Genomic DNA, 15,977 nt, shown 5'->3' on the forward strand with positions numbered 1-15,977 from the left:
ATAATAATAGGGTTTTGCCAGCTGCCCGCCCTTCTTCTGCCTGATCCTCTTCGTCTTCCTCTGCCCCCACCTCGCACTTTCGCGATTCGCCAGGTGAGAGAGCCTGTTGTTAATAAAGCAGCCCCTTTCTTTTCTTTTCTTTTCTTTTCTTTTCTTTCCCCCTTTTGATTCCCCCTGGAAGGGAGAGAGGAGGGGAGGGAAGGGGAGGCGCCACGGCCGGCCATCGCCGCCGCCGAAGAAGAAGAAGAAGCCATTTCCCAGCCCCGCATCCTCCTCAGGAGCCCAGGAAGGAGCAGAATTCAGAGAGGGAGAAAATAAATAAATAAAAAAATAAGCAGAGAGAGAGAGAGAGAAATAGCAATATCTTTTCCTCCCCCCCCCCTCCCCTCCCCCCAGGCTCCCGGGGAGGGCGAAGGAGAAGGGCGGGCTCCCTCGGCTGGGTGAGTGGGCGATGGATCGATATCTCTTGATCGATATCGGGGGGAAGAGGAGGAGGAGGTGCGGGTCCCCGCGGGGTCGGCGACGGCCGCTCCCTACCCTCAGAGGAGACCTATGTCGCGCGCTCTCCGTCCTCCGCTTTCCCGGGGCCAAAATGGCGGCGGCGGCCCTGAGGAGAAAAAGGCGCGAAGGGAAGGGAAGGGAGGAGGAGCGGCTCCTCCGCAGACTCCCTTCTTCTTCGCCTTCCTGTCAGGTTTCCCGCCTTGGGGGCTTCTTCTCCCTTCTCGGCCTCCTCCCCACCCGGCTACGCATGAAAGGCTTTTGCCGTAATAATAAACTTTTTTTTAAACTGGCCACGGGACTCGCTGTGTGGTTGTATTTTCGCCTTCTCTCGGCCTCTGCTCCGCCCGAAAAGCGGCTGGTTTGGGGGTTTTCCCGGCGGAGAGAGGGAGGGAGGCACTTGCTGGTCCCGCTGCTGCTGCCAGCCGGGGTCTGGCTCTTGTTCAGCTCCTGCCTTGCCTCGGCGGGTTGCTGCCAGCCGGGGTCGGGCTCCTGCTCAGCCCCTTTCTTTGCTTTTGTATGTGGCTCCTGGGTGGTGGCAGCCGGCCAAGGTTTCACTCTTGTTCAGCCCTTGCTTTGCCATTCAGCTCCTGGGCTGCTGCCAGCCAGAGTATGGCCCAAGCACCCCTTTGCCTTGCTTCGGTACGTAGCTCCCAGGCAGCTGCTTGCTGGGGTTGCTGCCAGCCAGGGTCTGGCTCCTGCTCAGCCCCTTTGCCTTTATTTGGTATGTGACTCCTAGGCGGTTGCCAGCCAGAGTCTGGCTCTGGCTCAGCTCCTGCCTTTGCTATGCGGCTGCGAGCCAGTGTCCAGCTCTTGCTCAACCCCCTTTTTCCCCCCTTTTGTATGTGGTTCTTGGGCTGCTGCTGCCAGCCAGGGTCAGACTCTTGCTCAGTCCTCTTGCCTTACTTTGCTATATGGCTCCTGGGCTGCTGCCAGCCAGGGTCAGGCTCTTGCTCAGCCTCTTGCCTTTGCTATGCAGCTCCTGGGCTGTTGCTGCTGCCAGCCTGAGTCGGGCTGTTGCTCAATCCATTTGCCTCAGTTTGCTATGTAGCTCCTGGGCTCTTGCTCAGCCTCTTGCCTTTGCTATGCAGCTCCTGGGTTGTTGCTGCTGCCAGCCTGGGTCGGGCCCTTGCTCAGCCCCTTTGCCTTGCTTTGGCATGAGGCTCCTGGCCTTCCTATGACAACTTGACCCTTTCACTATAGAAACCATCAAAAGGTAGAGTTGTGGGTGTGTATTGTGCCTATTCTGCGTTTGTTAGTTTCTCTGCAGTTGCCAAGTGATGGTGGGTGAGGGAGAACGGATCTTGTTAATTGCTCTGCTTTATAACTTGTTTTCTTCTTTTTTTAAGGCTACGGATTCTCTTTAAAGGGGTGTTTCGTCCAGCCAGCAAGCCTGCAGTTCTTTTCTGCCTCTGAAATGTAACCTCCCCCAGGTATGTTGGTTTCTGCTGTAGAGTTGACCTCTGTTTGGTCACAAGCGGCGCCCATGTCTCTTGGTTAGGGTTGCCAACTCTTAATTGGCCATTGCACCCTGTGCTTTTTAACATCAGCTTGCTGCGCAAGAAATGGGGGTGAGCAAATAGCAAAACATTCTGTATTTGCAGATTTCTGCAAATCAGGCTGCTGAAACAGGCACAGAAGTAGGCCGCATTAAAAAAATAAAATAATTTCTGATAAGCTGGCAGTCGTACTGTGGTGCAGGTGGGTAAAGTGTTTGATTCTGAATCCCCGTAAATTTGAATCCCCTTTAAAGCCACTCTAATCTTTTTGATGAATTGGCATAAACTGCCCTCCATCCATCCCCAAATGACACCTGTAAGATGAGTTGCAAGAAGCCTCTTTGCTTGAAAATTGGCTTTCGTTTTTCATGCTTGAAGTTTATATTTTATATTTTATATGAGACGTGTGCCTTTCTGCACGTCTCAGTGTACACTTAGTTAGGCTTACATTCTAGTTTATAAAGAACTGAAAGCTGATGTTTTAACATTTAATTGATAAATACGCCTACATTCTAGCTTATAAACAGTCACTTAACCTCAACTGAACCTGAGCTTGAATTAAAAGCTAGGCTTCCACTTTTTGTTCATAATCCGGCTTCTTCCAATATCTGGGTTTCACCTTTTGGTACAGAACAACTGGACACACGCTCTTGTGCAGTTATTAATGTATTGGGAGCAATTAAATCACTGACTGGTTCTCCAGTATTTGCAGCAGGGCTAGTGTGTGGTGCAATGGGGTCTAGCTTCCACTGTGCAGCAAACTTCATTATACCTGCCTCTTCCAAGTGAGGCGTTGACACATTTTAGTATAAATGCCGTCAAAGGAAGTGCAATTACAGCGGAACCTCGGTTGTTGAATGCTTCAGAAGTAGAACATTTCGGCTTTTGAATGCCAACAACTCAGAAGTGAATGCTTCCATATTGGAACACTCCTCAGAAGTCAAACGGCTTCCGAGGTCCATTTTTCCATTTTTTTCGATGGATTTTGCCAACTGCCCATTGCTCCTCAGTTGTCGAACGTTTCAGAAGTTGAACAATTTTCCAGAACGGATTACTTTCGACAACTGAGGTTCCACTGTAGTAGCATCTTGGGGTATTAGCAAGAAGCTTAATTTTTGTCCTCATTTATGTCATTAGGCATACATACACAGGTGTGTACAGGGGAACTTCCATAATAAAAGAACAACTCATGGTGAGTTCTGGCACCTCTTTTTCTAGAAAAATAGGTGCTATCTAGCCAGTGAACAAGAGCATTATAAACATACGCAATATAAAATCATCCTCTTACAAAGCACAGAATATCAAGTACCTGTTGAATAACCAAGGGACAGACTTCCGTAATGCTGGTGCAAACATGCTGAAGGCCCTGTTGCCAGTCACTACAGCCTGAACACATGCACCCCCAGGAAGCGCCCGTCATCTGAGAACACATTCCAGAAGTGCTTTTAAGCCAGACCTGCTTCTGATTTGCCAACATCTTGGGCCCATATTGGAAAGCGTCTTATACGAAGTCTTGCCTTAGTTCATCTAGTCTGGCACTAGTTCTCTCAGGAGGACTTGGGCATCCTTCTTAGCCTGGGCGCCCAAAATGGTTTTCACAGGAGATTCCACATAATTTTCTTCCTTGACACAATGTCACCAAGGGTTTTCTGGTGTGGTATTCTGTTACAGGCCACTCTCCATTTACACACGCTCAATATGTGTGTGACCGTGCACACATGCGTCGTACTGAACCTGGAAGTGCCCCAAGAAAGTAAAAGACCAGAACAGCGTGGGGGCTGAGCGGCGGGGCGTTTGCAGGATTTTACAATGGTGTTTCAAATATATGCCGTTTCGCTTAAACACCATTGTGTTTCACCTCAGAATGTAACCCTCTCGTAAATGGTGGGTTGCCTGTATTCCCATTCTGTTGCCCTCTTCTACCTGCTAAGCAAGCCTAAGAGTAGTAAGGCATCATGAAAAACTAGGATGGAAAAGCTGAATATCTCCTCTGGGGCTGTTGAAGTCCAGCAGCATCTTAAACTTCATCACTTCTGCTCTAAAGTATGTGTTCTCTCTTAAGACAATTTAGCTGCGTGCAGCAATTTAAATTTTATTACTGACCAGCTGGAGATGAAAACCACTAATCAGTGGGGTAAGATGACTGTCAGTGGTACATGGTAGTGATTCAGAAAGGCCTGTGTCCATAGTTCGTAACAGGCAACGATGCCTTTATTTTGTAAATCCTGTGGTGGTACCCAAGCAGAAGATAATGGATGCTGGTTACCAAGACACTTAAAAGGTATTAAATATTATAGTAGGAAGATTTGAAAAATCACTTTGCTTTCCTCCCTCTTGCTAGTAATAAAAGATAATTCAAAATGAAGCAGGCTGCCCTTAAGCAACGCAAGGCAGGTGAGGTTTAAGGAGTGTCTAGGTTAGTGCTTCTTTTTTTACGGCCACAGATACCAGAAGAAAAAGCAGATGTAATGTTGCAGTTGACCAGGAGAGAGCTCATGTAGTGAGACGCTTCTGGGGAGAAGGCTCCCCTCTGCATCAGATAATGATGTCTTGATTTGTGGTCATGCTTGACCCCACTGAAACTGCTCTGTACTTAAAACAAAATAAAAAAATTCCTTCCAGTAGCACCTTAAAGACCAACTAAGTTAGTTCATGGTATGAGCTTTCGTGTGCATGCACACTTCTTCAGATACAGTGTGCATGCACACTTCTTCAGATACACTTCTTCAGTGTATTTGAAGAAGTGTGCATGCACACGAAAGCTCATACCAAGAACTAACTTAGCTGGTCTTTAAGGTGCTACTGGAAGGAATTTTTTTATTTTGTTTTGACTATGGCAGACCAACACGGCTACCTATCTGTAACTGCTCTGTACTTGCATGTTGTTCCTCCGATACTGCATGGCCTGCTGGGTAGTAATGTCAGTTATGCAATTATTCATGCACAAAAGGTTGTTTATAAATATACAGAACAGTTCCCCTGAAGCAGCGGTGGGGAACCTGTGGTGCTTCAGATGTTTTTGGACTCCAGATCCCATGAGCTGCACTCAGCATGTTCTATAATTGGGGGACGATGGAGGTTTTAGTTGAGCATCTTCCCAAGGACTACCAGCTCTCACCTGTGGCTCCCAGAAGCGGCTAGCATGTGAAGGTGGAATGGCCTCCTTCAAGAGGTTGTAGATTCTCCTTCCTTGGGAGTTTTTCATTATTATTTTTTTCCTGCATAATTTTTATTGTTTTTTAAATCATAACAAACAAAAAATACAGCAATTTACACCTTGTTGTCACGGATTTCTTTCTATAAGACTTCCTTCAGCTTCCCCTCAAATCATCCATATCCTAATTTAACAAATTCACACAAATCCTGGCTTATATTGACATTATTTTCTCTTTCCTTCTTTTTCTCTTTAGACAATATTCCAACCTTTTCACAGAGCTTTTTTAAACCCAACTAGCGTTATCTGACCTTCACTTATATTTTCCAGATATTCCACGAATTTCCCCCAATCCTCAATGAACCTTTGGTCTTTTAAATATCTAATTTTCCCCGTCAATCTATCCATCTCCGCGTATTCTAGTAGTTTTGCTCTCCATTCCTCAAGCGTCGGTATGTTCTGTTGTTTCCAATTTTGAGCCAATAGGACCCTTGCGGCCGTTGTTGCATATTGAAAGAATTTACTGTCATTGTTCTTTATATCACTTCCTGCTAGGCCTAACAGAAAAGCCTCCGGCTTTTTCCCAAAGTTGTATCTTAATATACTCTTCATTTCGTTATATACACTTTCCCAAAAACCTTTGATCTTTCTGCAGTCCCACCACATGTGGAAGAAGGATCCCTCTTTTTCCCTGCATTTCCAGCATTTACTGCAAGTTTTATATATTTTTGCTAATTTTGCAGGTGTTATATACCAACGATAAAACATCTTCATAAGGTTCTCTTTTAACGTTATGCAGGCTGTAAATTTAAGATTTTTTTTCCAGAGTTTCTCCCATTCTTCATAGTATATATTATGGCCGATGTCCCTTGCCCAATGAATCATCACCGACTTCACTTCCTCATCTATCAAGTTATACTCTAATAGCATATTATACGTTTTAGAAAGAATTTTATAATCATTGTTTATTATTTCAGTCTGGAATTTAGATTCTTTATCCGCGTATCCTCTCTCTTTAACGTCTTGTCTAAACATTTCGTTTATTTGGAACTCCTTGGGAGTTTTTCAAGCACAGGTTGGAGGGCCATCTGTAGTGGATGCTTTAGATGAGATTCCTGCATTGCAGGGGGTTGGACTAGTTGACCCTTGTGAAAATTCCTATCACAGGATCCCTTCCAACTCTACAACTCTAGGATTATATGACAGCGGCCACACCCCAGGAAACAGTGGGGGGGTGCGAGGGGAGGTTGAGCAAGAAGCACCGCAGGGAGTTAGAAGCTGGTAGAATATGCCCAATGGTCCCGTCCCCCCCGAGGGGGTGGTTATTAGACCTAAAGTTGCTCCAATCAGGGTTATGGAGAATCTGGTTTTTAGAATGGGGCTTTCACTTTCATTTTTTTTTTTTTGGAGAAATGCTGTTTTATTATCAATACAGTGGTACCTTGGGTTAAGTACTTAATTCATTCCGGAGATCCGTATTTAACCTGAAACTGTTCTTAACTTGAAGCACCACTTTAGCTAATGGGGCCTCCTGCTGCCGCCGCCGCGCACGATTTCTGTTCTCATCCTGAAGCAAAGTTATTAACCTGAAGCACTATTTCTGGGTTAGCGGAGTCTGTAACCCGAAGCGTATGTAACCTGAAGCGTACGTAACCCGGGGTACCACTGTATTTAAAATGGCACTCTTATTAGTAAAATTTTCCTTTTGTCCCTTTATCCTCTTCAGAGAAAATGAGATTCATTCAAGGTCTTGAGTGAATGAGAATGGGCCCAGATGTTCCTCTGCTGAACGACCACAAACAAGAATTCCTCCTGAAACGTTTTCCGCAGACTGTTTTGGGCGGCCCTCGATTTAAATTGGGACACCCTGCGCCTCTTTATGTCTACGTGAACCAGATTCTTCTCTTCCTGCTACCATGTCTTCTGGGAGGTGTGGGGACGCTGCTCTACCAACTAAGTATTCTGCAAGACTGTTCTACGGCTGCTGTCTCTGGAGGACTCATGCTAGTTGCAGCTGTTACTGTCCAGGCAGCAAGCCTGTATGCAAAACAGAAAACGGCTTCGGTGGAAAGAGTGCATACTCACAGTACCCTAACGGATGAAGATGAATGGGAGTTCTCTAGTTGTCTGGGCTCAGAGATAGTCAAATTTATTATTCCAGGCAAGAAATACATAGTTAACATCATCTTTCACTCACTTCTCGCTGGGGTGCTGTGTGGCTTAGGAACTTGGTACCTTCTACCTAATAGAATCGCCTCATTGTATGGAGCTAACATTGGAGGAACTGTTATGATCTTTGTCTTTGGTTGGGTGACAGTCTGCATTGGGGAGTACTCCTTAATTGTCAATACTGCTTCAGAGACAGCTACTTACCAAGCACTAGACACTTACGAAATTGTTCCTCTGATGAGACCTTTCTACATTTTTGTCTTCTTCGCAGTGGACCTCACTCACAGGTAAAAATGCGCTGTCTACAGCAGTGACTTAGAAGATTTTAATTTATCTTTTGCTGTGGAAGCCAGGTTATAATCTTTTAAACAAATCAGTACTTTTTACTGGTCCATCTTGTGCAACATCTTTCTGTAAACATTTGTATTTAGTTACATGTATTGAAACAATCCGTAAGAGGGCTCAAAAACTCTTCAGCAAAATGGTGGGCAGGGCAATGCGACTGGATGTAAAAAGCCTGTCTTCTGTCACAGAAATAATACATATTTCCATTTTTTGTCCAGATTCATTGCTGATGTTCCAGCTTTAAAACTGGCAAACCAGATTTTGCACGTTGTGTTTTTGTGTTTGCCATTCTTGTGGACTCTGGGAATTTTGCCCCCACTGGACGCACTTTTTCTCTGGGGAATGGAACAAGTGTTAGAGCTCGGTCTAGGCGGTTCACCCATGTCAAGTAACACAAGGTAATCATTGTTTGGCATGAGAATACACATTTATTCCTCTTCAGTTTCATTCTGTTTTATGGGTTTTTAAATGCATGGTAAATTCTGCATTTTAATATTTTTGTTTTGTAAAAGCAATGAACAAATAGTAGTAATCTGTTGCAGCAAAAACAACTTACTTTGTGGCATCTTAAAGGCAAAGACATATATTAAAGCTTAACCTTTCATGAACTAGAGTCCTCTTAATCGGATGCAGGAAGCATTATCCTAATGGAACTGTAAACAGTGACGTTTGAAAGAAATGGCCTGCATTTTCCATCCTCCTGAATTCACTCCTTAAAATTCCTCACCCTCTGCAACCGTATCTGCCGATTTAGGTTAACATTTTGCATATCTGTTGAAGTGAACTCCAGTCTAAGATAATTTATGCTCTCATAAGTTTATTAGGTTCTGGGGTGCCAATATATTCTTTATTTTAAAAAAAACCATGCAGTTCAGCAGACGCATATCCCTAAACTACACACAGGCTTCAAAGCAAGTTTCGCAAACCCTCCAGACAGTTTGCAAAACTGCGTAGGAGATGAATTGCTAATCTGATGCTCAACTCAAACTTCCAGTATGCCGTGTTGTCATCACATTGTGTATGGGACAAAGAGCATCCTGTTGAAAATCACAGTAGGTGAAGAAGCTGATCCTTGGATCTGCTTGTGGTAGAATGGAAAGGTATGAACACGTGAAGCTGCCTTATAGAGACCCTCTGGCCCATCTAGCTCAGCATTGTCTACACTTACTGGCAGAGACTGTCCAGAGTTTCAGACAGGGAGTCTCTCCCAGCTCTACCTGCAGACGCCAGGTATTAAACCTGGGAACTTCTGTATGCCAGGCACATGTTCTGCCACTGAAGTACAGTGGTACCTCAGGTTAAGTACCGTATTTTTCACACTATAAGACGCACCAGACCATAAGACACACTTAGTTTTTGGAGAAGGAAAACAAGAAAAAAAATATTCTGAATCTCAGAAGCCAGAACAACAAGAGGATCGCTGCGCAGCAAAAGCAGTGATCCCCCTTGCTGTTCTGGCTTCTGAGATAGCTGCACAGCCTGCATTCGCTCCATAAGACGCACACACATTTCCCCTTACTTTTTAGGAGGGAAAAAGTGAGTCTTATAGAGCAAAAAATACGGTACTTAATTCGTTCCGGAGGTCCGTTCTTAACCTGAAACTGTTTTTAACCTGAAGCACCACTTAGCTAATGGTGCCTCCAGCTGCTGCCACGCCACCGGAGCACAATTTCTGTTCTCATCCTGAAGCAAAGTTATTAACCTGAAGCACTATTTCTGGGTTAGCAGAGTCTGTAACCTGAAGCGTATGTACCCCGAGGTACCACTGTATGGCTCTTCCAAAATGAAAATAGACCCAACTCTCCAGATGTCATTTATGACTTCTTCCTAACCAAATAAATCTTTTTTTCTCCCCTTTCTAGGCTGCTATTCATGTTTTTGATTTCTGTGGGAACAGCTGTTGCCTCTTATTTCATCCCCAGCACGCTTGGTGTCGTCCTCTTCATGACTGGATTTGGATTTGCATTGAGTCTTAACTTAAGAGAGATTGGGTTTGCGTTCAAGTGCACTGTGATCAACTGCTTAGCCTCCAACAAGTTTACAAAGGCACCTGGCTGTTGTGGGACCCAGTTTGGATGGCGGGAATTTGCTTTCTATTTGACTGCGTTGACTTTGGCTCTCCTGGAAGCTGGCCTGTTGCACTCCTTCCTGGGTCCTCAGGCGTTTTCTAAAACCAGCCTCCAGGCTGTTGTGAGCTATTTGCTGATGGCATTGCTCCTTGCGACGTGGATTCTTGGACAGATTCAGGCCGTGTACCTGTTCGGAATGTTGCGAAACCCGTTTTATCCTAAGGATGTCATGACTGCGAATGTATTTGTGGAGAAACAAAAGAGGCTTAAGAAAATTGGTGTGCTCAGAAGGATTTTGCTAGCTGTAGGTAAGAGAGTCTGCAGCCTTCTGTATTATGTATAAGCTGGAGACCGAAGAAAGATCATGAAATGTTCTACACGTACATTCCAAAAGAACCCACATTAAGTGGAGCTAAGGCATTTAAATCTTAATGATCTGGGGGTTTACTGAATAAGTGTTCCTTTATAAATGCCACTTTCTTTGGAAAATACGGAATTGCTGAGTTCTCACTTAAAAATAAGCTTCGATTTAATGGTAATTCTTAGATTCTAAAGCAGGAGTGAGAAACCTGTGGCCCGCTAGATGTTGCTAGACTACAACTCCCATCATCCTTAACTATTTGCCATGTTGAATGAAGCGAGTCCCCACTATATCTGGAGCACCAATGATCCGCTAACCCAGTGCCAATCTAGAAGAAGGCATTTAGGAGATAATATCTGATTCACTGCCTAAATTAATCATTCAAATAAAATACAATTTAGCTGGTGTACTGAATTTCGGAATACAGTAGAAGAATTGAATTGGCCATTATCTAGCACAGAACTGTAGAATTTAAGGCATATGAAGCAATGGAAAACAATAGGTTTTAATATCAAAGGCAATTGACTGGGATATCTAATTTGACATGTTACAACTGATTTCAAATGTTTCAGAACATCCCTTCTCTCCCCCTCTCCCCAATTTGCTGAATAAAAAACTTGTTAAATTTTTTCTGTATAGTATATCACTTCTCTAGCAATTGGCAGATCAGTCTCATTATACAAAAGGGCTACTGGATTACACTGGCTTCAGAAAGTGACAAAGACATTATGTCAATGCCCCTTGCAATAAGATTTTCAAAACAGCTTACAAAATGAAACATAAAATTGATTGACATTAAAACAAAATAAGAACCAGTTATTAAAAGTCAAAACTGTTAGCACAACACTAAGGTTGCAGTTAAGCATTTTCTAATGGGGGATGAATGTCTGCCCACTCAATTTTGAAGAGATGTTAGAACATAGACACCTATCCTGTAGACACCTTGCATTTTTGCCAGAGATAAAAGCCAATCTGGGCCTTTCATAAGATCTTGGGACCAGTGAGAGTCACCTAGAGAACGCCAGCCACTTGAGAGCCACATAACATCAGTGTAAAAGATTTTTAAAGGCCTGATAATCATTATGTATATAATTCCACTTTTACCTGCATGCACAAATTTAAGTGCACTGTGTTGAACTCTGTTTTAGTAAATGAAACATTCATTGCTGCCGCCTTTCCAGCTGCCCAGGGAATCCCAAATAGACAAAACTCTGTAGATCATGGTTGCAAAATCTCTGTTCTGAAGCATGCCCCTTATGTATATACTTCTTGTATAAGGAAAAACATTGTGCATAATTTCTTTTCTCTTGTAATTTCAGTGTCTCCATTTGCTATGATAGCGTTTCTTTCCCTAGACAATTCTCTGCATCATCTTCCATCTGTATATGTTTCCATTGGATTCTCAAGAGGCTTTAGAATGGTAACTTTTAAGTATTTTGTAAAAAAAAAAAAAAAAAAAAAAAAAAAAAGCACCATGGAAGAAAAGCACTTAATTCTTAGGGAAGATAGAATAACGAATGGATGTGAGAATTACATTTTCCAGTTCCTGAAAGGGGATATTTGTTCATAATAAGGGATGTCTTCGACCCACGTAATTTGGTGGTAGACAATGTGACTTGTATGTTCACGGCCCCAAGTTTAAATTTAAGTATCTCTAGTTAAAGAGTTCTTAGGTAACATTGACCTAAGCCATTGTTGGTCATTGTTTGGATTTAGGCAAGGGATTGTTCTCTGCCGCAGATACCGTCGTGTATTGTGGAGGGTAAAAGACTGGCCAGCGTTAACGTTGTTTGTAAGGATTACTGAGATAATGCATGCAAAGTATTTTGACTACTTGGAAAGCATTAATAGAGCACTATTTATAAAGTGCTTTTTCTATTATTAGCCAAGGTTCACTCTAGCTTACTGGTTTGATGTACCGTGTCTAAATCTAGATGTATTTTGTGTCTGGAATATTGCCATGGTCTTGTATGGAATTATCTAGTGCAGAATTCAGCTTGCCAAGTCTGAGTTTCTTGCTACTTTTTTCTTTCTCTTCTCTCTCCCCCCCCCCCCCCCCGCAATGTTTATCACCATTTTGGATGTGCTGTTGAGAACATGGGGGAATTATATGGTCTGAACTTTGAATTCTGAGAGAGATACGAAAAAAGCTGGCAGCGGGAGCAACTGGTCCGAGTAATTTCTTGCTCTCCGTTATGGATTCTGTTTGTCTGACTCTGCCAATGCTCTATTGCCCAATCCCATTTTATTTTCCTCAGGACCTGAGTAAATGTTCCAGATTAATTGAAAACCTGATTCTTGGAATTAGAGCAAGTCACACAAAACAAGCACGTGGTGGACTGCACATGTTGTTCTTAGCCTAAGGCAGTACTTCTATAACCTAGCAGTTCAAAAGCACGTCAGTGCAAGTAGATAAATAGGTACCGCAGTGATAGTAAGGTAAACGGCGTTTCAGTGAGCTCTGGTTACCGTCACTGTGTTCCATTGCGCCAGAAGCGATTTACTCATGCTGGCCACATGACCCAGAAAGCTGTCCGTGGACAAATGCCAGCTCCCTTGGTCTGAAAGCAAGATGAGCGCCGCAAACCCATAGTCACCTTTGACATGACTTAACCGTCCAGGAGTCCTTTACCCTTTTATTTTTTAACTTCTATAATAATATGAGAATTACTGTATGGGACAAAAATGGCAAACAGAGGAAAGACCAGCAAATTTTAGGCAGCATTAAAAAAAAAAAAAGATACTTGAATAGATCTTTGGTGGTCAGGCACCCAAAAACATTTGAGAAACTCCTGCAAAAAAATAACAGAGGAATAACAGCTTTGGGTTGTATCCAAAACTGCATGAACAGTGTTCCAGTTCTGAGGGTCTTCTGGCCGTTCCCTCACTGCAAAAAGTTACAGGGAACCAGGCAAAGGGCCTTCTTGGTAGTGGTACCTGCCCTGTGGAACACCCTCCCATTAGATGCCAGGGGATGTTAAAGGGGAAAGTAACTATCTTGAGTTTTAGAAGACATCTGAAGGCAGCCCTGTATCATGAAGCTTTTAATGCTTGATGTTCACTTGTGTTTTTATATTATGTTAGAAGTCGCCCAGAGTGGCTGGGGCAACCCAGTCAAATGGATGGGGTAAATTATTACTCTTAATGGTCTTCCATTTCCTCTCGTCCCCATGTGCTTTCCACATACCTCCAAAATCTCCTCTGTTAGGTCTCCAGAGCAGATTTTGAGAGTGCACGAGGGGGCTGTAGAATACAAGTGAGGAAGGCACAGTTCTGTGGTGCACACAGAATTCTGTTGCTTGGATGGAGCTGCAGTGTTGAATATAGCCCTTTTTATTTTAAGTATTAAACTTCAGATCAAGAGTGAGATGAACATATTGTAAGTCAATAAAGTAATCTCTGTTCCAGGTATGGCAGGATACAGAGCGTGCGTTGTTGGATATGGTGGTAGTGTCAACTGTGCAGTTGCTGGTGTTCAGTACTGATCTTTGGTGGAACAGAAGCATTGATACGGGAATCAGGCTCTTGCTGGTAAGTCTGATTTTATTTGTAGCTTCCTTCATCATTTCTATTCCTCCTTTCATTCATATATATATATATATATATATATGCTTTCGTAGATTTTCACGGGTACAGGAATGCAGGTTTTGGTGTCCTCGGGTGTCTTCCCGTGTAAAAGTTGGGGTGTCTAGGCGACGTTTCGACGAGGTCTCACTCGTCATCTTCAGGCTGGTGCTTTCGGCTTCTTGTTACTGGAACAGAGCGGGATCTCAATGTTTGAGTTCCTATAAATACTGTAGAGGGGGTGTGGTGTCTAGCCTCCAATGTTCTGGGCAGAGAGGAAGTTCCCAGGCTAGTGTGCCTTTTCTTCTTTTGTTCCTTAATTACTTGAGAGATACCTTGAGTGATTTCTTGAGTGATATCCTGAGTACCACTTAGGTGGGTCATTAGGTGTGGATTAGTTGCTAAAGTCTTTGTGTCTTGACCTCTTGAACTTTGTGAAGAGTTTTCCTGAGAAGATGGCTGTATTGCACTTAGTTGTGCTTTGGCTTGGCTTCGTGTATAGGGGCGAGCTGTGGTTTTGTGGCTTGTGTCAGCCAGATCTGTGTAGGGATTGCAGGGGGGTGCAGCATCCGGAGGTGCCACCATGGATTGGCTACTGGATGGTGTCAGTAATTCATCTGTGGAGAGGGTCTGGGTTTGGGTCTGGTATGGTTGATTGGTGTTGGCGTTCTGTGTGCCTCTGGATCTGGTGTCAGTTTTTGTGGAGAGGGCTAATTTCCAGATGTCTGGCAAGCGGGCTGTGTCGTCACGCTTGTTCATGTTGTGAGGGTGTTTCTCTATCTCGATGGCTTCCATGATTATTCTCTTGTGGTGATGTTCCGTGTTAAAGAGCAATTTGGAATCTGCAAAATTAATTTCGTGTCCTGTTTCTTTCATGTGTTGGAAAAGAGAGGAAGTTTTTTCTTCTTTTTTGACGGCATTCTTGTGTTCTGCGATACGTGCATTTATTCGTCTGTTTGTTTGTCCAATCAACCATACCAGACCCAAACCCAGACCCTCTCCACAGATGAATTACTGACACCATCCAGTAGCCAATCCATGGTGGCACCTCCGGATGCTGCACCCCCCTGCAATCCCTACACAGATCTGGCTGACACAAGCCACAAAACCACAGCTCGCCCCTATACACGAAGCCAAGCCAAAGCACAACTAAGTGCAATACAGCCATCTTCTCAGGAAAACTCTTCACAAAGTTCAAGAGGTCAAGACACAAAGACTTTAGCAACTAATCCACACCTAATGACCCACCTAAGTGGTACTCAGGATATCACTCAAGAAATCACTCAAGGTATCTCTCAAGTAATTAAGGAACAAAAGAAGAAAAGGCACACTAGCCTGGGAACTTCCTCTCTGCCCAGAACATTGGAGGCTAGACACCACACCCCCTCTACAGTATTTATAGGAACTCAAACATTGAGATCCCGCTCTGTTCCAGTAACAAGAAGCCGAAAGCACCAGCCTGAAGATGACGAGTGAGACCTCGTCGAAACGTCGCCTAGACACCCCAACTTTTACACGGGAAGACACCCGAGGACACCAAAACCTGCATATATATATATATATATATATATATATCTCCCAAGGTGGTGAAGCAAGTAAGCAGAAATTAAAGCAAATTATTAAAAGGCCAATTAAAAAATAAACAAGTCAAGAACAACAAGTCAGAGTTGGTATCAAACAGTGGCACTATCAAAACCTGTTTTTAAAAGGTCAGACCTGCCTCTTGGAGAAGGTTAAGTCCTAGCTGCTCAGCAGGTGCCACCACTTAAAAGGTCCCGTGCCTCATGCCTTCCTCCCACCCCCAGTAGAGGCCAAAAAATTGAAAGCAGAAAGCGTCGTACAGAGATTTCTCTGTTGTGGCACTGCAGCAGACTCATGTGAGTGTGGGGTGGTTCTTAAGATACTCTGGTCCCAGGCCATACAGGGTAGCTCTTAAGATAAATTGATAACCCAGACAGATGGTATTTGATCTTACCTACATACTCCAATTAGCATTGCAGCCATGTTCTGGACCATTTTGGGCTTTCAAACTACTACATGTATGAAAGTTTGTTTGTTTCATTTTATTCTTTTAAGACATTTAGAAGCCTGTTTTGGGATTAAGTGGTATGTAATAATAATAATTAAAAATCTTATGAAACATGCTATTGCCCTTCAGCCCTCCCCTATTCCTTCCCAAATAGACTCCTATTTTGATTCAAACCAGAGTTAGGGTCAGAAAACCATGTGACAACCAATTCAAGCTTGATAATTATATTCTGAGGGCATTCCAACAACTTTAGCAATACAAAGTGCTGTAGAAGAGCCTACAATTTAAA

At 43.6% G+C, this 15,977-nt stretch overlaps 1 protein-coding gene across 9 annotated transcripts in view; it reads left to right on the plus strand.

The window, feature by feature from the left end:
* Positions 1 to 15,977, plus strand: part of PCNX4 (pecanex 4) — a 25,524-nt gene continuing 9,547 nt past the window's right edge. The window contains exons 1-7 of one of the 9 annotated variants that reach the window (XM_083731633.1): positions 1 to 93; positions 1,848 to 1,931; positions 6,878 to 7,607; positions 7,884 to 8,063; positions 9,528 to 10,042; positions 11,415 to 11,515; positions 13,504 to 13,626. In XM_083731633.1, the coding sequence (XP_083587759.1) occupies positions 6,910 to 7,607; positions 7,884 to 8,063; positions 9,528 to 10,042; positions 11,415 to 11,515; positions 13,504 to 13,626 (1,617 nt within the window). In that variant the 5' untranslated portion in view covers positions 1 to 93; positions 1,848 to 1,931; positions 6,878 to 6,909. Of the gene's footprint in view, positions 94 to 128; positions 441 to 490; positions 692 to 1,145; positions 1,727 to 1,746; positions 1,932 to 6,877; positions 7,608 to 7,883; positions 8,064 to 9,527; positions 10,043 to 11,414; positions 11,516 to 13,503; positions 13,627 to 15,977 lie in introns of those variants that run through there. The other 8 variants (XM_083731635.1, XM_083731629.1, XM_083731631.1 and 5 more) reach the window with 8 other exon arrangements.

This window comes from Podarcis gaigeae (assembly GCF_964106915.1).
Source record: "Podarcis gaigeae genome assembly, chromosome: 1".
Taxonomy (NCBI): domain Eukaryota; kingdom Metazoa; phylum Chordata; class Lepidosauria; order Squamata; family Lacertidae; genus Podarcis; species Podarcis gaigeae.